Source organism: Aotus nancymaae, unplaced genomic scaffold (genome assembly GCF_030222135.1).
Source record: "Aotus nancymaae isolate 86718 unplaced genomic scaffold, 86718_ANA_hifiasm-v0.15.2.pri h1tg000040l, whole genome shotgun sequence".
NCBI lineage: Eukaryota > Metazoa > Chordata > Mammalia > Primates > Aotidae > Aotus > Aotus nancymaae.
Window position 1 is genome coordinate 44,978,817 of NW_026988454.1, and position 27,406 is coordinate 45,006,222.

Consider the following 27,406-nt stretch of genomic DNA (forward strand, 5'->3'; position numbering starts at 1 on the left):
CAATGTTTGAGGTTTTACAATTAGTAAGCCTTATCTAACTAATTAAAAATAATTTTAATGTGCAAATTTCTTTTAACATCTTAATAGGACAAGAAATTAAAATATAAGTCAACAGCAAACAGAAATGATAAAGAGAAACTGAAGCACGCAGATTAATATAAATATCCCAATAAAACTTGTTCGGGCAGCGGGCTACAAGAATACGTTGCGAACTTAAGTGAAAAACAGGATGTAAACGTGGGAAAAATGGGAAATAAGTGGAGTTAGGACGGACAAACACTGAGAAGGAGGAAGCAATCCCCTAAAACGCAGAGAGGTTCCTCAGAGAGAGGGCAAAACGTCAACCCCCACCTCAGGTCTATGCTCTACTGGTGCCCAAATTCAAGTGAATGGTAATTAAAGGCGGGTTTTGCTCACACCGTTTTCTTAATTTGGCAAACTACGGTCTCCACATTAGCCATAAGCTTCCAGCCAGCATTCTTCGGAAAATTCTCTCGGAAAAAATGACAGCCGCGCGCTCTTAGGACGCGCATGCGCAACCCGAGCGCAGCGCGCTCCTTGCCTTAACCAACCCATGCCTGGAAGGAAGTGACGCGAAGCTGAGGGGCGGGTTGGGCTCTTCGCCGGAAGTGTCTCGCAGATAGTAAATAATCTCGGAGAGGCGAGGGAGTCTGTCTCCATCTTGTCTGCACCCGCTGCTCTTGTGACGTTGTGGAGATGGGGAGCGTCCTGGGACTGTGCTCCATGGCGAGCTGGGTAAGGTGATTTTTGCGGCCTCTGGGGTACTAATGTGAGAGACTAAAGAGAAGGCGACCCGAGCCGGGGCTGGGTGAGCCCGTCTGGAACGTGGTGCCCCACCCAACAGGGATGACTCCTCTGTCCCCGTTTTCTTCCCCTCTCCTCTCGTCACTCTGATTCAGCTTCAGGGCTTTAGGTCTTGCGAAGAACTGATTACTGGCCGTAAGGTGTAGTGGCGATGGGAAGATGACCCAAGTGCAGGAAGAGAACTAGAGTAGTGCCCCTCCCCCACCCCGCTTGTGAGCCCTGTCTCCCATTCTTTCAGGTCCCTTTTGGTTGTTTTGTTTGTGTCTGCCTAGGCCGTCTCTACAAACGGCTTTGGCCCTTTCCTTCTGTGGGGTACCCACTCTGTTGTCTTTCATCTCTTTCCTGGCGACCTTAGACTGTCGCACTGTCGTTCCGGGAGTCGCCCTCTTTGTTCTTTGGCGCAGGTTATGATTTAAAAGTGCCTGTCGTCATTTGGGACCGCCTGGCAGTAATGTTAAATGTAGTAATACTGTTTTTGAAACAAATAGTCGTAGCAGAGCTATGACTATTTGAAGTGTCCATTTCAAATTGCAACTTGAAATTTTTCAATTGACACACGCATGTTTTGTGCCTAAAGACAAAATTGTCATCAGGCAAAAGGCATGCGTGTGTCATCTGAAATTTCATGCTTACTTAGCTGTACATTGCATTTTCATTGAAGTGTTGTTAGAGTAAAACCATTTTCAGTATAGTGGCAAGACTTTTTGGTCCATGTGGCACAAATTTCAGTTTACTTAAGATAGCCTCTGCCCCCTCCAAAAGAGTAGGCAAAACATTGGCAGTGCAGTTAATAAAGATATTTGTAATTTTAGGAGAGGTTTTTGGATTCAAATCACTTTTCTTTAGTCTGGAATTTGTTAATTCTGTTTCTAAAAATTGCTTTTCTGACTTCCCAAATGATTCCGTTATATATACTTTAACCAACATATTGATTGTTTTACATACCTCTTTTCAAAAAGGTTTGATATGTCTTGAACTAAAAATGTTGAATTTTAATCAAATAATAATGTAGAGGTTGTTACTCCATCCAGGCTCTTCTCTTGATTACGCGTTATTGCTTCTTGCATGGAAACCTGGTATTTTATTTCAATAAAATATTAGACAGTTTACTGTAATTATTGACATTTGTACAAAAGAGGCATAGTATAATAAACACTGTTGAAAACATAAGTGATTATGTAAGATTGTTTTCATCAGTTTAAATTGAATGATGTTATGCAATTTAATTTGTAATGTCATATCTCGTCCAGTTATGAAGTGGGCATGCTGTAGTTTTTTGTACATAATATTTAAAAGGTGAGATACATGTTTTCCATTTTACAACATAGATTACCTTTTTTGATTAGAAGAATGTCTGTGATAAAATTGACACTACCTTTTAATTACTGTGTTAATAGCGAAATACATTAGAAAGGTAGCAGCAGTGAGGCAGTGTTTTAGAGACAGGGTCTCAAGTATGTTGCCCGGGCTGGAGTACAGTGGCTAGTCGTAGTGAACTGCAGCCTGGAACTCCTGGGCTCAAGACTTACTGCCTCAGCCTCAGGTAGCTGGGACTACAGGAAGGTGCTCCCATGCCCAGTTTGGAATTTATTTTATTGTTTACAGTTTCAGTAATCTTTTTCACTTTTCTTCCTGTGCCTCTGTCTCTATTCATTAATTATTTGATTTTAATGCAGGCCAGTAGTCATTGAAGGGGACCACCTCTTCCACGTTCTTAACAGTTAATATGTTCATTTACTTAGAGGTTTTGATGAAATGAAAATTTATTTAACTTTTCAGAAGTCACATTCAGGGCCGGCCATGGTGTCTCATGCCTGTAATCCCAGCACTTTGGGAGGCCGAGGTGGGTGGATCACTTGATGTCAGGAGTTGGAGACCAGACTGGTCAATATGGTGAAACTCCGTCTCTACTAAAAATACAAAAAAAATTAGCTGGGCATGATGACTCATGCCTGTAGTCTCAGCTACTTGGGAGGCTGAGGCAGGAGAATTGATTGAACTGGGAGATGGAGGTGCACTCCAGCCTGGGCAACAGAGCAAGGCTCCGTCTCAGAAAGAAAAAAAAAATTAGCTGGGTGTGGTGGCATACACCTGTAATCCAGCTACTTGGGTGGCTGAGGCAGGAGAATCGCTTGAACCCAGGAGGCAGAGGCTGCAGTGAGCCAAGATCACGCCACTGCACTCTAGCCTGGGCAACAGAGTGAGATTCCATCTCAAAAACAAAACAAAATAAAAAACAGACCAAAAAAAAAAGTAACATTCAGATCATTAAATTAGATCAGGTAAGCCAGAATTAAAAACAAACCAACCTCATTCTTTCTTAGTACAAGTTAAGGCTTAATCAAATTTAGTAAAAGCTTCTTTCTTATTTGCAAAATAATCGTAGAAAATTTCTGAACTATAAAGAGACAAATTATGTGTAATACCACTGAGCAGAAAGAGCAGAAATTGGAGTGTTAAATTGTTCACTTTTTGTTTGCTGCTAAGAGGCCTAGAATTAGATTGATCAAAATCCTTGGTTCATGGCAGTATAATTTTTTATTCATGCATGTTTGTCTCTTTTTTTTTATTGGTAATTACTTTAAACATTATAAACATCATACCAACTAATCCTATAACTACAGCATTACCAGCCAGTAATACCTACTTACATGCTTTCCCCATCCCAGTCTCAACATTGGTATTAGTGAGTAGACAGAACAATACCTATCAAGATATTTAATATAGTTAAGTCGTTAAGAAAGAACTAGTGATTACTGGGTGACTATTTTGTGCCAACCTCTTCCACATTTTTGTTGATACAATGACTTGTTTTATAGAAATGATTTATAGTTGCTATGAATGGTTAAGCAATGCAGAGTAAAAATTAAGTAAAAATGTTGCCCCAAAATCTTCCTTCTCTCACAATGCATATATGCAAATAGGTGGATGAATAGACAAATATATATTCTTAGGCATGGCAGCATTTTAAACATATTTTTAAGCAAAGCATTGAATTTAATTTTTCTTGAATTTAACAAAAGAAAAATAAAAATTAGGCCTGACACGGTAGCTCATGCCTGTAATCCCAGCACTTTGGAAGGCCGAGGCGGGTAGATCACAAGGTCAAGACTTTTCTCTAGCTGTGTGCATCTCTCGGTAAGTTCAGATACATGTAATGATTGATCGAACCTTGGAAGTTATCCCTACCAGAATCTTCTGACCTGCGCTAGTCTATACTGGTAGTCACTGGATCTCACTTTATCCTCAAATGAGTATGTTCATTTTCTCTTAGGTTGAAACCTTTTCTGCATTGCTTGTTTTCTTTTGTGGTTGACAACCATGTTTTGGTATAGTGTTCCTTGACAGAAGCACATAGGAGGTACACTTTGGTCATAGAATTCTACATTGGAAGTCATTTTCCCTCAGAATTTGGATGCTCCTTTGTAGACTTGCAGTGTTGCTGCTGGGTATTCTGAAGTCATCTTGGAAACTTTTTCTATGTGACCTCTCCCTCCTTCCCTTCTCCACCAGTTAATTACATTTCTTGAGTCCTTTAATTTTGTTGCCTGTATTTTCTGCATTGTCTTTCTGTTACTCAAATAGCATGCTTCCTGGACTGAAACTCCAGGTTTCTTCCTTCCTGCCTTCCATCTCATTGGCTTTTTGTACTACTTTCTGAGATATTTCCTTGATTGTTTTCAGGGCTTCCATTGAATTTTACTTTTTTAAATTTTTTAATTGATTGATTGGACTTCTGTTGAATTTTTAAACCTCTGCTATAGGGGCAGGGTGCTCATGCCTATAGTCTTAGCACTTTGGGAGGCCAAGGTGGGCAGATCACTTAAGCTCAGGAGTTGGGAGACCAGCCTTAGCAACATGCAAAACCCTGTCTCTACAAAAAAATACAGAAAAAAATTAGCCAGGCATGGTAGTGCATGCTTGTGGTGGTCCCAGCTACACCCAGCACATCTATGATCCCAGCTACTATGGAGGCTGAGGTGGGAGGATCACCTAAGCTCAGGGAGGTTGAGGTTGCAGTGAGCTGTGATCATGCCACTGCACTCCAGTAAAGGCTGCATTCCACCCTGGGTGACAGAGTTAGACTCTGTCTCAAAAAACCAACAACAGCAAAAACCTCTGCTATACATTTTTAATTACCAAGAGTTTTTTTTTTTCTCTGTTTCATTTTATTTTATTTCAATATGTAGTCTCGCTTTGTTGCCCAGGATGGAGCATAGTAGCATGATCTCAGCTCACTGAAACTTCCGCCTCCCAAGTTCAAGCAATTCTTGTGCCTCAGCTTTCTGAGTAGCTGGTACTACAGGTGTACACCACCATGCCTGGCTAATTTTTATATTTTTAATAGAGACTGTTTTCACCATGTTGGCCAAGCCGGTCGTGAACTCCTGACCTCAAGTGATCTGCCAACTTCGGCCTCCCAAAGTGTTAGCATTACAGGTGTGAGCCACCCTTCCTGGTCTTGTTCCATTTTTATGGCATCCTGTGTTTGTTTCATGGACGTACTCTTTCTCCTGTTTAAAAAAATCTTTATTTTTATCTTTATGATGTACCCTATACTATGTAATTTATATAATGTACTCTGTAAGTGTATTAGAAATACCAAATATTTTTATGTTTGCACATAATTTCTTTTCTTTGCAAGTTTCTCCTATCCACTCCTCCCACTTAGTTTTCATTGATCTTAGTGTTTTCCTCGGTTTTCAGTGGTCAGTAGCTATTTGTTCATATTTAAGAGTGGGACGCTAAAGAAGCTGGTGTAGGACTTGTCAGCTGTGACTACAGTGAAGTGATCTGGCTGAACTATTTTATTGTGCAAGCCTAATGCAGATATTTATCTAGGGCTATTGATAGATGCAGGGTACACTTCTGATCTCCTACCTGGAGAAAATACCTGCATTCTGGAAGGCAAGTGAGGAAAGAATGATGAGGTTCTTTACATTCAGTACATTAAGTTCGATTTAATTTTATGTTTTCAGTATGGAACCCCTTTTGTCAACTCTACTTGGTGTTCACCTGTCAAGCCTTATGTTTTACTTTATCCTTTTCAGTTGGCTAGTATAAGAAATGGAATGAAATCTAGGAGTCTTAACTGCTCTTTGGAAAGACACTGAACCAATCTTCTATTTCTACTCTACCTTTAGCATCACTTAACAGAGTCACCTGATGCCACCAGTTCCTGAACTATTTGGGGATTCTGCCGAATGAATTGTGTTGCTCGTTAACTTTTTCCTTTGGTAACTTAGAATTCATCTTTCTCTGTTAAGGCTGTTACTACTTTGTACTTTCCACATTTATTCTTTTAGTTCTTTTTGACTTTTACATTTTATTCCTTCTTTTTTAAAGAAAAAAAAAACCCAAACCTTTATTTTTTATTTTATTGGGGTTTCTAAAGGAAATATAGGTAAATTAATATATTCAGTCTGCCATCCTTAACCAGAATCACTTTCTACTATTATTTTCATGTTGCCATTATGTTACACCCTAGAAACATTGACTGGGGACATTCTATGTTTTAATAAGCCCTTCTCTAGCAGTTGTTACAGTTTGAGAACCAATGCTCTAAACTTAAGTGAATGCAAAGCTCTCTACCACTCCTTGGCTTACCATTGCTTTGCTCTGATTTTTTATTTTAATGTCATCTTCTGATTGACCACATTTTTGTCATTATTAGATTTTTCAAAAAATGATACTAGGGGTTCTGGAATCCCTATGTTCTTTCATATTTGAAAGTGCCTGCTAAATTCTTGACAGACATTTTAAACTGGTATAATATAGTATACAATTTCCTTCAGAACTTGGTAGTTATTTCTCCATTGTGTTCTGTCTTACATCAGACTGTTGTCTATACCCTCCCAAAACACCTCTGCACAGATTTGTTTCTTCTGCCTGAGTAGCTGAAGAGTTTTTCTTTATCTTAGAAATTAAATAGCCAGGTAAGTCTGAGTTTAAATCTTTTATCACTTTTTTCCCTTCTCAAAAAGTATTGTGCTTTTCTGATTCATAGATTTATTTTCCCATCTAAGGAATTTTTCTTATATTCGATCTGTGACTATCCTTTAATTCATTTATTTAGAGGATTCTCTATTTTAAGGACTTTTTAAAGTTAAGGTATAATTTACATACAATAGAATTTACTCTCTGTAGTATACTGTTCCATGACTTTTGACAAATGCATCTGGGCATGTAACCATTTTGGAACAGTCGTCATCCTAACAAATTGCACTGTTCTGTCCTTGGCAACCTCTGTTTTATGTCTTTAGGATTTTGCCTTTCTAGAATGTCATATTAATGGAATCATACAATATATAGCCTTTTGAGTCTGGCTTCTTTTACTTAGCATAATAAATTTGAGTTTCATTTTTCATTTATATGTTCTTATTGTTGAGTATTGTTATTGTTTGGATTCACCACAGTTTATCCATTCACCAGTTGAGGAACATTTACAGGTTTTGGTGATTACAAATAAAGTAGCTATAAGCATTCTCATAAAGGTTTTTTGTGTGCGTATAAGTTCTTATTTCACTTGAATAAATATCTGAATGTGGATTTGCTTATTCATACAGTAAGTGCATGTTTGATTTAAAAATAATAAACAAACTGGTTTCCAAATGGTCGTACCATTTTTCATTCCCACCACTAAAGAGAGTTCTAATTGCTCTGCATTCTTGTCAGTAGTTGGTATCATCAGTTTATTTCATTTTAGCTATTCTAATGTGCATATAATAGTATCTCTGATTTTAATGTATATTTCCCTAATGGTTAATCATATTGAGCACTTTTTCTTGGCTTATTTGCTATCTATATGTCTTTGATTAAAGTATCTGTTTAAATATTTTGCCCATTTTTTAATTGAGTTGTTTGTTTTCTTATTACTGAGTTTTGAGAATTCCTTTTATATTCTGGATGCAAATGATTTATCACATACCTGACTTGCAAATATTTTCAAGTTTATGGCTTGCTTTTTCAGATTCTCTCAGCAGTGTGTTTAAGAGCAAAAGTTCCTAATTTTGATGAGGTCCAATTCACTTTTTTTTCTTTGTGAGTCTTTTCTTTTATATGGTATCTAGAAAATCTTAATTTTTATATATAGTTTGATTGTGGCTTAAGGTTAACTTATAGAAAAAAGTATGAATATCCATTTTTTCAGCACCATTTATTAAAATGATTATCCTTTCCATATTGAATTACTTTGGCATCTTTGTCAAAAATCCTTTGATCATATTTGCATGAGTCTATTTCTGAACTTTGTTATGTTCTCCATAGTGTGTCCACCTTTTCCCTACATCACTCTGTTTTAATTACTGTCACTTTATGGCTAGTCTTAAAATCAGGCAGTGTGTCTTCCAGCTTTGCTCTTCTTTCAGACTTGTTTGAGCTATTCTAGTGTTTTTGCCTTTTTATATAAATTTTTGAAGCAGCTAGCTTATTTCTATAAATCTGATGCTGGGATTGTGATTGGAATTGGGTTGAATCTATAGATAAGTTTAGAAAGAACTGATACCTTGAAAATAATTGTCTTCCAATCCATGAGCTCTGTATATTTTGCCATTCATTGAGGTCTTTCATTTCTTTCACCCATATTTGGTATTGTTTGATATCTTGTATATGTTTTGTTAGATTTATAACTATTTTCTTTCTTTTTGTTTTCCATTGTTATTAATACACAGAAACGTGATTGATTTGTGTATATTGACCTTTTATCATGTGACCTTATTAAACTGATGAGTTAGTTCTAGTTGCATTTTTGTAGGTTCTTTGTGGGGTATTTTTATTATTTTTTTGTTTTGTTTTGTTGTCATCCAGGCTGGAGTGCAGTGGCACTATGATAGCTCACTGTATCTTTCAACTCCTAGGCTCAAATGGTCCTCCTGCCTCGGCTTCCCAAATTGCTGAGATTACAGATGTGAGCCATCGTGCATGGCCCTCTTTGGGATTTTCTATGTAGACAGCTGTGGTATATGTGAAGAGGGCAGTTTTGTATCTTCCAGTCCAATTTTTATGTTTTTTTTTTTTTCTTGCCTCATTCTGTTGGCTGGGACTTCTAGTGTTAAGTTGAATTCAAATGGTGAGAGAGGTATTTTTCCTTGTTTGAAATCTTATGGGGAAAGCATTCAGACTTTTTCATCATTAATTATGGATAAGAGATGTAGATATTTATAACTGCCACTTATCAAGTTAAGGATGTTATTTTCTATTCCTTGTTTGCTGACAGTTTATTTCATAAATAGGTATTGAATTTTGTCAGATGGGTTTTCTACATCTATTAAGATGAGCACAATGCTTTGTCTTTAGTCTGTTTATATGGTGGAGTTCATTGGTTGATTTCTAAAAGTGGAACCAGCCTTGCTTTTCCAGGCTAAATCCTACCTGGTCACAATATATGATCCCTTTTTTTTTTTTCTTGAGACAGAATCTGCTCTGTCACCCAGGCTGGAGTGCAGTGGCACAGTCTTGGCTCACTGCAACCTCTGCCTCCCAGGTTCAAGCAATTTTCCTGCCTCAGCCTCCGGAGTAGCTGGGATTACAGGCACCCACCACCACGCTCGGCTAATTTTTTGTATTTTTAGTAGAGACGGGGTTTCCCTATGTTGGCCAGGCTGGTCTCAAACACCTGACCTCAGGTGATCTACCTGCCTCAACCTCCCAAAGTGCTATGTATTATCCTTTTTATATACTTTCATATTGCTGTTTTTGACTTGCTAAAATATCATTAAGAATTTGTTTGTTTATGAGGGATATTGGTCTATTGTTTTCTTATGATGTCTTTGGATTTAGTTTCAGTCATTCTGACCCATTTTTTTAGACAAGAAGAATATATCTACTTACTATTTCTGTTGGTCTTTATTCCTTTGTATGCAGATGCAGATTTCTGTCTGGTATAATTTTCTTTCTTGGAGGTTTTCCTTCAACATTTCTGGTAGTTTAAGTCTGTTCGTTTGGATTTTGTCTTTTCTATTCCTGAAAATGTCTTTATTTTATCTTAATTTTTGGAAGATATTTTCACTGAGTACAGAATTTTGTTTATATATTTTTTTCTTTCAGTACCGATTTTAGACTTGAACTGTTTCTTACTAGAAGTGTGATTTATTTCTTTGTTCCTCAATATATAATGTACATTTTATTTTCCTGATTATTACTTTTTAAAAGTAATTTGATTATGATGTGATTTGGTGTGGTTTTCATCATGTTTATTTTGCTAGGGCTTTGTTGAGTTTCCTGGATCTGTGAGTTTATAGTTTTCATAAATTTGGAAAAATTTTGGCAATTACTTCCTCAAAAGCACTCTTGTGTCTCTTCTCTCCAATTCACTTCTCACCAATTGAAGTCCATTTCAGGGATTCTAACTTCACTTATATTGGGCTACTTAAAGTTGTCTCACGATGTTCTGATCCTTTTCTTATTTTTATCTGTCTTTCATTTTGGATCATTTCCATTCTTAGGTCTTCAGATTCATTATTAATCTTTTCTTCTGTCTTGTCTATATTTAGGGCTTATTTTGTCATCTGGAGAAGTATATTATGGGTCTTAATTTTAAATCATCTTCTATGTCTGTCCATAACATGATCGAGTTTTCCTCTGCCTCCTTGAGCATGTGAAATATATTCACAATAATACTACAGTGCCCTATTTATCAATGAACTCAGCTATCTGTATCATTTCTAGGTTGGTAGTGACTGACTGATCCTCATTGTAGGTTGTATTTTTCTGGTTTTTTGCATGCCTGCTAATTTTTTGTTAGCTACCCAGTGTTAATTTTTCCTTGATCAGTGCTGGATATACTTTTATTTTCAAGAAAATATTCGTGGGCTTTTTTTCTTTGACATGGGTGATTTTACTTAGAGACAGTGTGATCTTTTTGTTGTTTGCCTTGAGGTTTCGTTAAGTGCAACTAGTGCAACCTTTCATTTGCTGGCTGATTTTTCTTGGGTCTTAATGGCCTCCTGATGTCTCTACCGAATGCCTCATAGATTACAAAGTTTTTCACCTCTGAGTGGTAAAATTTCCAGACCCTCCCTGCGGTGGACATTCTCCCCAGGCAGAAACAAGAGCCAGTCATAGGGATCCCATTGTCTCTTCACAGAAATTACTGCCTTACCTTGCCCTGTTGTTCATTTTCTGAAAAACTTATTTTTTCCATGATTTAAGGCAGGAGGATAAGTCTGGTCACAGTTTCTGCATCTTGACCTGAATGTAAAGTAATTATCCCAAGCCTTTTTTCATCAGTAATTTTGTTTTTACCTATGTTTGTTTTGTTTCTTGATAGTGATTAGTTAATTCTGTTTTTTCCCTTCTCATTTCTTTAGCTCTTTAGTTTCCACTTTCCATTGTGTTCTGTTCTTATTTCATTTTTGAGGTCTCTTTTTTTATTTTTTAAATCTTTTTGTTATTTTTCTATAGCTCAAGTGAAATACTGTTAGGGAATTTCCTTTTCTTACTGGATTATATTTATTTCAGACTGAATTATTCATATGCCTTATATTTTCTTCATTCCTTTTTTTTTTTTTTTTGGAGAGGAGATGTTTATGTTTAATTTTTGCTAAAGTATGTTTACATAGTTGCCATGACATTTATTTCTGTCTTGTGGAAGTTTAAGATAAAGCAACTTTGTTCTTACTGTGTATTGGTTGCTGTAGTGGTCTAGCTTCTACAACATTCCCTCACTGTGGTATCTAACTCTCTTTTCCCTAGAGCTATAATTCTAGGGCTGCATATCCTGGTTCATCCAGCTTTTAAAAGTCTGACATCTTAGCCCAGGTTATGGTATTTTGAAAATACTTACTCTGTGGCTTTCTGAGATATTGTTAAATACTCTGTACCAGTGCTCCTCTCTCCTGGACAGGAAGATATGCCATTCCCTTGGGGGCATAATGCTAGTTCAGCATGGTGGTCACTGGAGAAAGTTAGCTAGCCCCAGTTGTATTATTATCGTTTTTGCCTGACTCTGGTTGTGGTTTTCATTATTATTGCTATCACCAGGTTAAAAGAAGGAAAAGATAGGGCTATCAGTTAACTTTTTTCCCCTCTCTGGATGTTTTGAGAATCCTCAGAATTTTGAGAATCCTCAGAATTCATTAGTATAGTATCTGGGGGCTAAAGGGCAGGGGCTGGAGGTGGGCTTAGCAAAAGCTGTGCTATCAGTATTCCATTTCTTTTTCTTCTCTGAATTTTGGTTACTGCTGATGATATTCCCCCCTTTTTGTTTTAGTTGATTTATTTGTTTTACTTGGCATAGAGTCCAAGGGCTTGTTTGTCTTTACGCCTTCTTAGAAGTTGCTAAGTTCTGTGGTATGTAGATAATTTATATAAACCAAATACTTTATGTCTCTTGGTGTAATTATTTTTAGTCTTTTTTCTTTTTTGAACAGATAGAACATCAATTTTCATTGTATTATTTTAAGATACACTGATTTTTAATAATATTCTTTTTCCCAGATACCATGTTTGTGTGGAAGTGCTCCGTGTTTGCTATGCCGATGCTGTCCTAGTGGAAACAACTCCACTGTAACTAGATTGATCTATGCACTTTTCTTGCTTGTTGGAGTATGTGTAGCTTGTGTAATGTTGATACCAGGAATGGAGGAACAACTGAATAAGGTTAGCCTTGTTTCTTATTTATTAACTGAAGCTATAGTGTATATATGTATATGTATAAAACTGATTTGGGGATATTGTAAACAGAATAATATAGAATAAGATAATATGTAATCCTAGTTGTAGTAGTTCATAATCTTTTAAGAAAGACAAAGATAAGTTAACTTGTTAAGTTCTATGATGGTGATATAGAAAATATACTGTGGTAATATACAGAAGGAAGTATAATTCTAACCAGGTGTCAGAATCTCAGTGAGTCTCATGGAAAAAAGGATGTTCTAAGAATGATTAGAACTAGCATATACAGAGATTGAAAAATAGGAAGCGTAATGGGTATAAAAGAGCTTTTCAAGCAAAGTATCTGTACTTTAGGAAGATTAATTTTACAATTAATAAAGTATAAAAGTTAAGCAGTTAAATATGGCAGCTACTGCAGTGGTATAATAAAGAAGAGAATAGAGGACCTGAAATAAGATTTTCTGGATGTAGAATTAACTGAGTCTGGTACTGAAATATTGGCAGTAATGGAATCATAAATCAACCAGGTTCTGATCCTAGAAAACTGGGAGGAAAGTATTGCCATTAACCCAGAAAGAAAAATTTTTAAAGAGTATTAGGTTGTGGAAAGAGATGGGGAACATAAAATAAATTTAGTTTCTAACATGTTGACTTGGAGATATTGCATCATGCACATGTATATATATGTATGTCTCAGTTCAGGCAGCTATAACAAGAATATCATAGGCTGGGTAGCTTAAGACAACAAAAATTTCTCAGTTTTGGAAGCTGAAAGTCCAAGATCAGGGTGCCAGTATGGTCAGTTCTGGTCAGAGTCTTATTCCCGATTTACACGTGGCCATCTTCTCACATTGCTGAGAGAAAGCAGCAGCAGCTTTCTTCTGTCTGTTCTTATAAAGGCATTAATCCCATCCTGAGGGCTCTACCCTCATTATTTAATTACTACCTAAAGGCTTTATCTCCCACTATCCTCCCATTGAAAGTTAGGGTTTCAGCATTTAATTTTTGGTAGACACAAACATGAAGTTCGTAATAATGTAGAGCAGTAAGTAGAAAACATGAATGAATTTAAAAGAGAAACCAGAGCTAGAAACTGCCTCGAGGATAAAAATAGAATGTTGAAACCGTGACAGCGTATGGCTGAAGATCATTCAGAGTGAGCAGACCTAGAACTTTGCCAAAATCTGTTAATTAAGGGAGCTGGTGGAGAAAGGAAAACCTGGTTCTGATCCTAGAACACTGGGAGGAAGGGATACTAGAAAAGAACAAAGAAAATATACAGGTTCTAGGAAGAAAATTTTAAGAATGACAGGGTTAGTGTCTGTATAAAAGTGGGATTAAGGAATGTGATTAAGCAATAGCCTTTGTATTTGAAAACCAGTGCATGACTACTGTCCTGAAAAAGCAGTTTTTTTAGAGTGCTGGGACTGGAAGGAGTAGGAGGAAATAATTTATTTTTGTATATGAATAATAGATGTATTAATAGTTCTGAACAGTTGTCTCAGAAATAGCATTTACACGACTAAAACAAGTATATCATGCTATTCAAGTAGAATGCAAGTTTTAAAAATGTAGAATAAATCTATAACTCAAAATACACATCCAGCATAGAGTTGGTATTGTAGTTTATTATTTGATCACATGGGGATTTAACTCTTTTTTCCCCCACTATATCCAGTTAATATGTGTCAGACTCATCTTGAGTACATATTCATCATAAATTGTAAAGCAAATTCCAGTTTTCTAAACCTTTACTTAAACTATTCAATTACATAGAATTTTTAGTTTTACTTAATGAAAAAATTATGGATTATAAACTCTTTTGTTTTTCTAGATTCCTGGATTTTGTGAGAATGAGAAAGGTGTTGTCCCTTGTAATATTTTGGTTGGCTATAAAGCTGTATATCGTTTGTGCTTTGGTTTGGCTATGTTCTATCTTCTTCTCTCTTTACTAATGATCAAAGTGAAGAGTAGCAGTGATCCTAGAGCTGCAGTGCATAATGGGTAAGTTTTCAAATAAACTTCAATATAAAAGCCTCGGTAGCCACTTCTTGGTGATTTCCAGTTTATCTAAGGAAACCTTCAGTAAAATAAACTTACACAATCTGCAGAATTACTTTGTCTATTCATGAATGACAGGGTAAGAAAACCTTGTTTCTACTGGAGAATGTCAGACTTTGGATATTAAATAATGGCCTTAATAACCTCTGATCCTCAGTGTTTTATATTTTCATCCTAAAAAGAAGAGGCTCTATTATATTTGTGACTACTAAGGGAATAGCTATTTCTCCTTCTCCTTTTGGTGGACCAGTCCACTTACGTAGAACTCTCAGTTGCCTAGACCCAGAGAGTAATTTTCTAGGTTGGTTGTATTGGACAACAGGGTTGTATTGGACAACAGGGTTTCTTTTATCAATCTTCCTTCATATAGAGCACTACTTCTGGTACCCTTATTTGACTTTTTTAATATCTCCTATTGCTTATCTAGTAACATGTGCTACCAAAGGCAAAAGGAATAAACAAGTAGAATATAAATATTAATGAGATAATATAATGTGACAGATTGATTTTCTTTTATTTTGTTCCTTTAGTCATTGATTATTAAATTAGAGTTTTAGATGGAGGCATTTATCATGTGTTTATAAGAACTGTTTGTTTTTGCAGTTCACCTTATACTTAGATACAGTATCCCACTTATGTAAAATAAGCCTGTGAAATGAAACTAATATTCTCATTTTTTCATAATGAATTAGTGAGAAATACATCTTTCTCAAAACTGTCTTAAAAGCAGTTTATGTAATAGTTGTCTTTTCTGGTAATCAAGTGTATTAGGGTTCTCTAGAGGGACAGAATTATTAGGAGATATATATATGTGTGTGTGTGTGTGTATGTGTGTATATATATGGGAGTTTATTAAATATTAACTCATATGATCACAAGGTCCCACAGTAGGCCATCTGCAAGCTGAGGAGCAAGGAGAGCCAGTCTGAGTCCCAAAACTGAAGAACTTGGAGTCCGATGTTCAAGGGCAGGAAGCATTCAGCATGGGAGAAAGATGTAGGCTGGGAGGCTAGGCCAAGTCTAGTCTTTTCACTTTTTTTTTTTTTTTTTTGCTTGCTTTATATTTGAGCCCTGCTGGCAGCTCATTAGATGGTGCCAGATTAAGGGTGGGTCTACCTTTCCTAGCCCAGTGACTGAAATGTTAATCTCTTTTGGCAAATATCCTCATAGGCACACCCAGCATCAGTACTTTACCTCCTTCAATCAAGTTGACACTCAGTATTAACTATCCCAAGTCTATCCCTTGTCAACTTGAACCCATACACATCTCCTGAGATCATACATAATCTGCATATAAAGACAATAATAATGTCATACAACTAACTTTAGTACAACGAGAAACACACCAGTCCCCAACCCAAATACTATTACATAAAGTTAACAGTATTTAAATGCTGATATCAAGTCAATAAATCTTATGTCCTATGATAAAGGAGAAAGGAAATGAAGATATTTTCTGAGTACAAGTGTATACTACATACAGGCATGAACATATTTTTGACAAAAGGAGGAAATAGGACAATTACAGTCCTTGTTTCTGCAGCTGATCACATGTTTGTAGCTGGTATTGATGACTGCCTTCTTCTGCTACCCATTCTGTGTTTTCTTTGCCTTGAGCAAGCACCTCAGCCAGTCATGGTTTTTTTCCTGGTGGAGTGACCCAATGACCTCCATGAGCCCCTACTTTAACTGGAGGACCACAGTGATGTTTTGGGTCCCCTGCATTTAACGTCAGCTCAGAGCCAGTGTCCAGTAGTCCCTGAAGTATCTGATCATTTCCCGTTTTTTTCCAGCCATTTGCTATGATGCTTAACCTAGTACTATCTGGGCTTTAACCAATCCATTCCTTTCATATTTTGACTTGCCTTTGTTATCATACTTTGCTTTGCTTTGTTCTTTCTGGTTGGAAAGATTATATAAGCTTGGATTCATAGTAATGGTTAATTTCACTCTCTCTCCAAACTAAGTTATCTAAATAGGATGATGACCTCATTTTGTAGTTATAAATATGACTACACTCCAGATCATAATATCCTTGGAAAGAAGTAGAACATTCACGTGATGTGTAGCTATTTGTTAAGATGCAGTTAAATGATTTCATATATGAAAATATTTGATGAATGTTCATTAGTAAAAAATTATATTTCTTTCTGTTTTAGATTTTGGTTCTTTAAATTTGCTGCAGCAATTGCAATTATTATTGGGGCATTCTTCATTCCAGAAGGAACTTTTACAACTGGTAAGAAATCTTTTTTAAGTTGATGTTGATATTTATTTATTTATTTTATTTTATTTTATTTTTTTATTTTTTTTGAGACAAGAGTCTTGCTCTGTTGCCCAGACTGGAGTGCAGTGGCACGATCCTGGCTTACTGCAACCTCTGCCTCCCAGGTTCAAGTGATTCTCTGGCCTCAGCTTCCCGAAGAGCTGGGACTACAGGTGTGCGTCCCCACACCCAGCTAATTTTTCTGTTTTTTTGTAGAGATGGGGTTTCACCATATTTGCCAGGATGGTCTCCATCTCTTGACCTCATGATCCGCCTCAGCCTCCCAAAGTACTGGGATTACAGGTGTGAGCCACCACGCCTGGCCTGTTTTAGATATTTTATAAAGGAATCTGAAATAATTACCTGGAACTATAACTCTAGTTGTTTGTCTTTTGGGGTGGGTAGGGGGGTGTGTGTGTGTGTGTGTGTGTGTGTGTTTCCCCAGTTGGCAAAATCAAGATGTTCATATAAAATTTTATTTTCCTTTTTGTTTACTGTGATTGTAAAAGGAAACGATAAAAATCAAACTAACCAATCACTTACATATGCTTTTTTTCCCTTTTCAGTGTGGTTTTATGTAGGCATGGCAGGTGCCTTTTGTTTCATCCTCATACAACTAGTCTTACTTATTGATTTTGCACATTCGTGGAATGAATCATGGGTTGAAAAAATGGAAGAAGGGAACTCGAGATGTTGGTATGCAGGTAAGCTTTCATCGCAGAACAACTTCAGTAGAGTTGCACTTTGAAGTCGAGAATAGATAGGTAGACTAGGGAAATCACTTAGGATTTTTATGGTCTGATTTCCTATGTAGTGGTTTTTAATTTAAACTTTGTGAGTGTCAATATATCACATTGTATCAGCAACTTGGTGACTAGATCTTTTAGCAGATTAAGTGGGAACATAACCCAAAGAACCAGGAAAGTATCCAAAAGAACCTGAATAGCTAAAATAAATGTTCCAAAGCATATTACTGGAAGCATGTGCACTTCATAGCCTAATTTTCTAATCTGCAGTGGGTTAAAAGTAAAATATTAAAAGGAAGAGGACTGCTAGTAATAGATAAACATGGTAATACGTTTCATAAACAGCAAGTAAAGCAACTCAGGGACACATTTTATGCAAGTATAAAGGATGCTTTTATGTGCATCAATAACAAAGGAATTCCTATAGTAATGTAATTAATGATTATTTATAATGACAAGGTTGAATCCTATAGGGTTATACTTTGAAACAGAGATCACAATTCAGATGCTTACAGGGCCAAACAAAAATGAGGGAACGGGAAGACTAAGTTTAAGTGGATAAGCTTTGTGCAAATAGTAGGGACTACAATGAATTGGAGAGTATGAATGCCTCATCTAAAGTGCATTGCTAGCGCTCAGCTCCATTTATTAGTTGCTTTCTGGGAATGTCAACTCAGTATTGCTTGATTTTTCTAATTTTTTTCAAAAGAAGTCATAAATCTGGATTTTTATGCTAAATGACCTGCGTTTCAGCTAAAAAAAATTTAAATTGGAGTGCAAGGCAAATCCAGTGTGTCTGTTGGCCTAACATTCCTTTCACATAACTAATTTGTGGTGTTAGATCTCAGTGGTTCAAGTTAAAAAAAATTGGTGTTCAAAGAAATGAGCTTTAGTCATTTTGGAAATTTCACTTACGTAGAATACCTTGTTCTCAAAATGCAAAGTCTAATGCAAGGGTTTCTGTCTCTTTTGTTCCCTGCTGTATCCCCAGGGCCTGGAACGTAGGCATTCAATATATATTTGTTGGATGGATTCCCTGTCAGCAAGGCAAATCTACATAAATACTTGTATATTAAGCACATATTAGCATAAAGGCTAAACAACTTGTGTATGTTGAAATTTACATAGAAAAAGCATAGGTTGACTTATTAAATAATAATTACTTACCCTTGCATAATATGTATCTTTTAAGATTTTAGTTGATGAGGAAAAGCATCATTGTTTTGAGGGCTTAACATTAACAATGAAAATAATTTTCTTAATACTCTTGTTTACGACTGAGTGATAATGGTTCTTTAAAAGGCTTAAGTAATATTTCTCTTATAGACTTATAGTTATTTTTCTTTATTTTGAAAATAATGGCTAACATGTAAACATAGTTTGTAAACTCTAATATAGATATTAGTATTAAATCATATTCGTTTCTTATTAACTTGCTGTCCTTGCAAATGTATAATAGTGAGCTATGTGTAAAAACTAGAATTCTTCAGCAATAAAGGTCAGAATTAATTTTCTTTCCTGCTTTTATAGCCAGTATAATGCTGACAATGTTAGTTGCTTAAAATATATTTTTTGATAAAATGAGATTGTTTATAAAACAGGTCCCACTTTTAGTTCCTAATATTTCTGATAAAAAGCTAATTATCCAATTATATTTCTTTCACAGCCTTGTTATCAGCTACAGCTCTGAATTATCTGCTGTCTTTAGTCGCTATCGTCCTGTTCTTTGTCTACTATACTCATCCAGCCAGTTGTTCAGAAAACAAGGCATTCATCAGTGTCAACATGCTCCTCTGCATTGGTGCTTCTGTGATGTCTATACTGCCAAAAATCCAAGTATGCCCTTCATAGCATTAGGTTTTATGAAGCTTATACCTTTTTAAGTTTTAAAAAATCTAGAATGATATCAGAATATTTACCTGTGTTGCTTTATATATATATATATATTTATTTATTTATTCATTTTATTTTTTGTAGGAATCACAACCAAGATCTGGTTTGTTACAGTCTTCAGTAATTACAGTTTACACAATGTATTTGACATGGTCGGCCATGACCAATGAACCAGGTGTGTTTTGTTGTTTGTATTGTATGTTTCTAAAGGTTCTGCAGGTGTTGTTTTTCCAGAAATTATCTTTTTGTGAGATTAAGCTACATAAAAATTAGGCTCCTAGAGGAATAAAGTATGAAAAGTTCATCTTTGATGTATTACTATTTTTTCACTTAGTTTCTTTCATCAATAACAAAATTATAAGTTTACACATATAGCTAAGAGAAATTGTGAGTTCAGTTTCAGAACACCACAGTAAAACAAGCATCACAGTAAAGCAAGTCATAGGAATTTTTTGGTTTCCCAATGCATATAAAACTTTTGCTTATCTCATACTGTAGTAAGTGTGCCACAGCATTATGTCTAGAAAAACAATGTACATCCCTTAATTTGAAAGTACTTTATTTTCAAAAAATGCTAACAGTAATCTGAGGCTTTAGCAAGTTGTAATCTGTTTGCTGGTAGGGGATCTTGCCTCCGTGTTGATGGCTGCTGACTGAACAGAGTATTGGTTGCTGCAGGTTGGGGTGACTGTTTTAATATCCTTAAACGAAGATAACAGTGAAGTTTGCCACATCGATTGACTCTTCCTTTCACAAAATATTTCTTTGTAGCATATGATGCTGTTTGATAGCATTTTACCTAGAATAGAATTTTCTTCCAAATTGAAGTCAATCCTCTTCAACCCTGCTGCTGCTTTAATAAGTTTGTGTAATATTCTAACTCCTTTATTGTCATTTCAATAATATTCATAGCATCTTCATCAGGAGTAGATTCCATCTCAAGAAACTACTTTGCACATCTATAAGAAGCAACTCCTCATCATTCAGGTTTGATAATGAAAGTGTAGCAATTCAGTCACATCTTCAGGTTCCACTACTAATTCTAGTTTTCTTGCTCTTTCCACCATATCGGTAGCTACTTCCTCCACTAAAGTCTTAACTCCTCAAAGTCATCCATGAGGGTTAGAATCAACTTCTTTCAAACTCCTGCTAATGTTGATATTTTGACATTTCCTATGAATCATGAATGTGCTTAATAGCATCTAGAATGATGAATCCTTTCCTGAAGGTTTTCAGTTTACTTTGCCCACCCAGATCCATCAGAGGAATTACTCTCTATGGCAGCTATAGCCTATAGCCTTACAAAATATATTTCTGAAATAATAAGATTTAAATGTTGAAATTACTTCTTTTTCCATGGGCTGCAAAATAAATACGTTAGCAGACATGAAAATATTAATCTCCCTATACATCTCTATCAGAGCTTTTGGGTGACCCAGGTGCATTGTCAGTGAGTAGTAATATTTTGAAAGGATCTTTCTTTTGGCAGTAAGTCCCAGCAGTGGGCTTAAAATATTCCATAACCCATACTTTGAACAGATGTGCTGTCATCTAAGCTATTTTCTATTCACAGAGAGGCTGAATAGACTTAGCCTAATTCTTTAAGGGCCCTAGGATTTTTGGATGGTAAATGAACATTGGCTTTCTCTTAAAATCACTGTCTGCATTAACCCCTAACAAGATAGTCAGCCTGTCCTTTTAAGCTTTGAAGCTATGCATTGACTGTCTTCTCTATAGCTATGAAAGTCCTAGATGATATCTTCTTCCAATAGAAGTCTATTTTGTCTTTATTGAAAATCTGTTGTTTGGTGTAGGTAGTCTTTTTTTTTTTTTTTTTTTTGAGATAGAGTTTCGCTCTTGTTGCCTAGGCTGGAGTACATTGGCACAATCCCCACTCACTGCAACTTCCGCCTCCTGAGTTCAAGCGATTCTCCTGCCTCGGCCTCCTCAGTAGCTGGGATTACAGGCCTGTGCCACCATGCCCAGTTGATTTTGTATTTTTAGTAGAGACGGGGTTTCACCATGTTAGTCAGGATGGTCTCAAACTTCTGACTTCAGGTGATCCACCCGCCTTGGCCTCCCAAAATGCTGAGATTACAGGCGTGAACCAAAATGCCCAGCCGGTGTAACTACTTTCATTTTTGTTGGTTAGATCTTCAGGATAATGTTCTGCAGCTTCTACATCGGCACTTACTGGTTCACCTTATACTTTTATGTTATGGAAACAGTTTCTTTCCTTAAACCTCCAGAACCAACCCCATCTAGTTTCAGACTTCTTTCTGCAGCTTCTTTTATCTCTCTCAGCCTCAGTAGACTTGAAGCAAGAGATAGGGCCTTGCTCTGGATTAAGCTTTGGCTTAAGGGAATGCTGTGGTTGGTTTGATCTTCTATACAGGTCACTAAAACTTTCTCCTCCACATCAGCAATAAAACTGCTTTGCTTTCTTACCTATCATTTGTGTGTTCATGTTCACTGGAGTAGCAATTTTAATATCCTTTAAGAACTTTTCCTTTTCTTTGCATTCACAACCGATCTGCTGGCACAGAAGGCCTAGCTTTTGACCTGTTTTAGTTTTTGACATAGTTTCCTTACTTAGCTTAATCATTTCTAGCTTTTGATTTAAAGTGAGAGAGGGGAGAGTCTTTGACTTGAACAGTTACAGCCCAATGCAGGGTTATTAACTGGCCTAATTTCAGTATGGTTGTATCATGAAATGGGCCCAAGGAGAGGGATAGAGACAAGAAAATGGATGGTGAAGAGCAGCCAGAACACACACAATGTTTGTCGATTATTTCACCATCTTATATGGATGCGATTTGTGGTGCCCCAAAGAATTACAGTAGTAACATAATGGGTCACTGATGAGAGATCACCATAACAGATGTAATTAATAATAATGAAAAATTGTGAAATATCATGAGAATTACCAAAATGTGAAACAGATACAAAGTGAGCACATACTGTTAGAAAAAACGGAACTAATAGATTGTTTTATGCAGAGTTGCCACAAACCTTCAATTTGTAGAAAGAACAATATCTGTGAAGTACTTAAATGCACAATAAAACAAGGTATGTCTGTATAAGAAATGGGGTGAAATTATAAGAAAGGTATCTAATTTGCATAGAGCATAAGATAGTTATATGTAGAAATAAATAAAAGGTCTTCAAATTCCTGTTGCTTCAATTGTCAACAGTGTAATTTTTTCACATTATTAAATTACTCTTTTAGTCTGTGACTACCTTACAGTTGATTTGATAATTGAACTTTGTAATGCATCTTATTATAGGCTAGTTACATTGCATACCATGGGAATAGAAACCAACACATGTTGAAAGGAGACAAATTAGAATAGACATATAAAAATTATTATTTAAAGGAAGAAAATGATCTCTTTTCCTAAAAAAGTTATCAGATGTTATATGACTCTCATTGAGTTTACAAAGTGTAGATATTTTATCATAGGTACTTTATAACTTGGTGAAAGATGGTTTGTTTACTCGGGAGGCTGAGGCAGGAGAATTGCTTGAACCCAGGAGGCGGAGGTTGCAGTGAGCTGAGGTCACACCACTGCACTCCAGCCTGGCGCCTGGTGACAGAGTGAGACTCTGTCTCAAAAAAAGTAAATAAATAAATAAAAATTATTTTAATTGATTTATTTCATCCAATTAGGCTTTATAAGTTTGACAGATCTGGCTTTGTGGGAGAAAAAGATGTATTTTGGACACTTTAATGAATATTTTACCAACCCTGCTTTCTTTATTATAAAAGAATAAAACTGAATAAGCAGTAGGTCATTATATTTTATTTGGTAATTCCCACAAGGCATTTGCTGGAGTCCTTATAACTGGTTTTTGTGTAAGCTATCTTGCTTTTTTAACAATGTGCTTTATCAAATTGATAAGCTTCATAAATCAGTATCATAATCTCACCATATGAGAGAAAAGCCAGTGCATTATGCTTTAGAATCTCTGAATTTTCTTTCTGAATCTGCTAGAATTATGCTAACCTTAGAAAGGTCATCTATATTTCACCTCTTTCCTGTGATTAATGTAGAGGTAGTTTATTGCTCAGCTATCACGTTGTTGAAAATTAAATAATTTAACTTTTTCAGGTGCTTCTATAAAATCAGAACAACTTCAGCGGTATTATTATTAATAAGTACAAGTTGCCTTCAATTACTTTTGTTATACTGATGCCTTTTCCAGCAAATTATTTTGAATTTGCAGGAGTATAGAGAGTTAAAAATAACCTTTTTTTTGCTCTCAAAAACGTTTTTCAATATATTCTAACATTTTAATTTGGCTTTATGCTGCAGAAACGAATTGCAACCCAAGTCTACTAAGCATAATTGGCTACAATACAACGAGCACTGTTCCAAAGGAAGGGCAGTCAGTCCAGTGGTGGCATGCCCAAGGAATTATAGGACTCATCCTCTTTTTGTTGTGTGTATTTTATTCCAGGTAGGAAAAACTATGGATTTTTTTTTAAACAAGAAGTCTGTTTATTTACGAATCATTTCTTTTAAAAATGTTCTTTTCCTTCTCTCCTCCTAAACTCTCTTTCTTGAAGCATCCGTACTTCAAACAATAGTCAGGTTAATAAACTGACTCTAACAAGTGATGAATCTACATTAATAGAAGATGGTGGAGCTAGAAGTGATGGATCACTGGAGGATGGTGATGATGTTCATCGAGCTATAGATAATGAAAGGGATGGTGTCACTTACAGTTACTCCTTCTTTCACTTCATGCTTTTCCTGGCTTCACTTTATATCATGATGACCCTTACCAACTGGTACAGGTATTTATAGTTCATGAAAACTCTGGATGTGTGAATTCTGATGGCGTTTTTATGATTCTCTTGTGAAACCGTGATGTGATATGAAATACTTTTTATCCTCTGATATGTTTCAAAATGTACAGCTAAATGAATAGTGAGATCAGCATGAGAAATGCAATCTTTACTTCCTTGCATTAACAATAACACAATCATTGAAATAGTTCCAAATCTTGGAGAGATTAAAATAAAAGTTTTCATGAAACTAATACATTTTTTTACAGAAATGTGTGTTGATAGTGGATCTAACATATTTATTTTTTTTATCCTGTAAACTTGTTCCCAACATAGTGAAGTAAACGATACATCCTTTTTTTCTGTTTTGTTTGAACTGTCATTAAAAGCTCTGAAAATTTTTTAATTTAGGTGTGAATTCATTAATGCAGATAGATTCTTAGAATTCTTACAAGCTACAATTTATAATTTTTTTTATCACTTCAAACTTAATCCATAAATCTTTTTCTATTAAGAGGAGGATAGCAATTTATAGTATTTCATTTTTGAAAGTTTGGTTTTGTCCAAATGATTACTGAAAGATTTGGTCAAGGATTCAAATTGAACTATGTGGTTTGGCAAGTTCTGTTTTTAATAACATTTTAATGCATAATACTCATAAACAATTTGTAAGCAGGCTTTCAGTATCAGCAAAACATGGAGGAAGAAATTTATTCTTTGTTGTATTTCTTTGAGTTCAGCCTTTACTGATTTTTATTATTGAAAATTAAATATATACATTTAATTCCTACACTGTAATGTATTAAGCTATAAGAATCCAGCTGGTTCTTAATTCAGATCCTTGGCTGTCAGATAATAGTAGATGTTAAAGCTTTATACCAGAAGGATTTTGGCATATTTTATTAACTGAAAAATCAGCTGATATTGAGATATAGTTCCTTCCCAGTCTCTTCTTTCTTTTTCTAAGGTAATGTCTCTGAGTCATACCAATCTCTTAATTCTGAGAAGGCAGGGGTGGTGGGAAATCAGGTGAGGAGTTCCATATACACCTTGAACAGTCTTATGAAATAGTGACATCTCATCCAGAGGTCACATTCAGTTTCTCTAAAAACATGGCAGAGATGTATAAAGTGCCTCTGAGATAATGCAAAATAACTATTTCAGAGACCTATGTACTTTACTCCATTAAAGGAAATTACACGTTTTTACCTTCACATCAGCAGTATGGAAAGAAAGGGAACAGATTAGATGCAGCAACAGTATTATCTCAAATAACTGTATTCAAAGAACACTTCTGAATTAATGAAGTTTCTTCACGTGTTGGCTAATAATTCAACTCCCTTGCCCCTTTTTAATAATTTTCCCTGAAATTTTAGGTATGAACCTTCTCGTGAGATGAAAAGTCAGTGGACAGCTGTCTGGGTGAAAATCTCTTCCAGTTGGATTGGCATCGTGCTGTATGTTTGGACACTTGTGGCACCACTTGTTCTTACAAATCGTGATTTTGACTGAGTGGGTCTTCTAGCATGAAAGTCTCACTTTGATTACTGCTTGTTTGAAACAGTATTCCCAACTTTTGTAAAGTTGTTTATGTTTGTGCTTCCCATGTAACTTCTCCAGTGTTCTGGCATGAATTAGATTTTACTGCTTGTCATTGTATTTGTTATTTTCTTGTCAAGTACATTGATATGTGAAGTAGAATGCATTGGAAAGGGAAAGTGTTATGGATATGGTGATGAGTTAGTAAAAGTGAACATTATTGAGCTTATTCTCTGCTCTGTACCAGTGAAATGAAGAGTAAAAACAAAATTGCTTGACTATTTTAAAATTATGTTAGATCTTAAGCTGTTTTAGGAAGCATTAAAACAAATGTTTGGCTGCCTTTTGAAATATTTGATGTGTTGCCTGGCAGGAGACTGCAAAGAACATGGCTTATTTTAAAATTGTATAAATGAGTCACTCAAATGCCAGTTGTCTAAAAAATCTTGTCAGGTTTTCCCCTTGCTATGGAACATATACAGGTAGGGAGTGTTCAGTAGACAACTGTAGGTTATGGATGGAGGTGTGGGTACTAAATTGAATAATGAGTAAATAATCTTTGTTGGGTAGAGATGGCCTTTGCCAACAAAGTAAACTGTTTTGGTTGTTTTAAACTCATGCAAAAGTATGGGTTAAGTGGAGATGTTTGGGACTCTGAAGGATTTAGACAAGGTTTTGAGAAGGATAATCATGGGTTATAAGAAAGTGTTCAAAAGTCAGTTCTAGGCCAGCAAGGTAGCTCACCCCTGTAATCCCAGCACTTTGGGTGGCTGAGGTAGGTGGATTACTTGAGCCTAGGAATTCAACACCAGCCTGGGCAACATGGCGAAACCCCGTTTCTACAAAAAATACCAAAAAACAAGCTGGGGTTGGTAGCATGTGCCTGTGGTCCCAGCTACTGAGGAGGCTGAGGTGGGGTATTGCTTGAGCCCAGGAGGCCAGAGGTTGCAGTGAGCCAAAGTCACGCCATTGCATTCCGGCCTGGGCAACAGAGTGAGACCCTGTCTCAAAAAAAAGTATTGAAAATCAAAGGTGGTAAAATTTTTAACAGAGTAGTAAGTAACTGCAAAATACCAGGCTTTAGTAGGTACTTACACAAAATCTAGTCCAGTTCTCTCATTTTAAAAACTGAAGACACTGAAGTCCAGGCTTAAATAGCTCAAATAGCTAATTAGTGGCAAAGCTGGGAAATTTCAAGTCCGCCAATAATAGTATTCTCTCTGACATTTAAAAATAATTTCTATCCAAAATACATGCTTAATTGATTTTACTGGTGAATAATTTAAGTGATGTGGATTGCTGGTGTCCAGCATGACCCATAGACAGGTCAGAAGAATGATGGAATGTTTTAGAATAAACTTCTGATTATCGTATACTACACAGTTCAAAAGATGTTTAAAATGCTTTTGTATTTACTGCTATGTAATTGAAATATATAGATTATTGTAACCTTTCAACCTGAAAATCAAGCAGTATGACAGTTTAGTTATTTGTATGTGTCACTAGTGTCTAATGAAGCTTTTAAAATCTACATTTCCTTCTTTAAAAGTATTTATTAATGTGAATGGAATATAACAATTTAGCTTAATTCCCCAACCTTATTCTGTGTGTATTGTATTCCACAATTTTGAATGGCTGTGTTTTACCTCTAAATAAATGAATTCAGAGGAA

General features: G+C 35.8%; 1 protein-coding gene across 1 annotated transcript; it reads left to right on the plus strand.

Annotated features, from left to right (window-relative positions):
- Positions 1 to 631: 631 nt before the first annotated feature.
- Positions 632 to 27,406, plus strand: SERINC1 (serine incorporator 1). Its single transcript, XM_012450059.3, has 10 exons — positions 632 to 756; positions 12,262 to 12,423; positions 14,273 to 14,442; positions 16,659 to 16,738; positions 17,332 to 17,469; positions 19,178 to 19,347; positions 19,489 to 19,579; positions 23,721 to 23,865; positions 23,975 to 24,205; positions 25,573 to 27,406. Exons 1-10 carry the CDS (start codon positions 718 to 720, stop codon positions 25,706 to 25,708), a joined length of 1,362 nt encoding a protein of 453 aa, XP_012305482.1. The 5' UTR covers positions 632 to 717; the 3' UTR covers positions 25,709 to 27,406.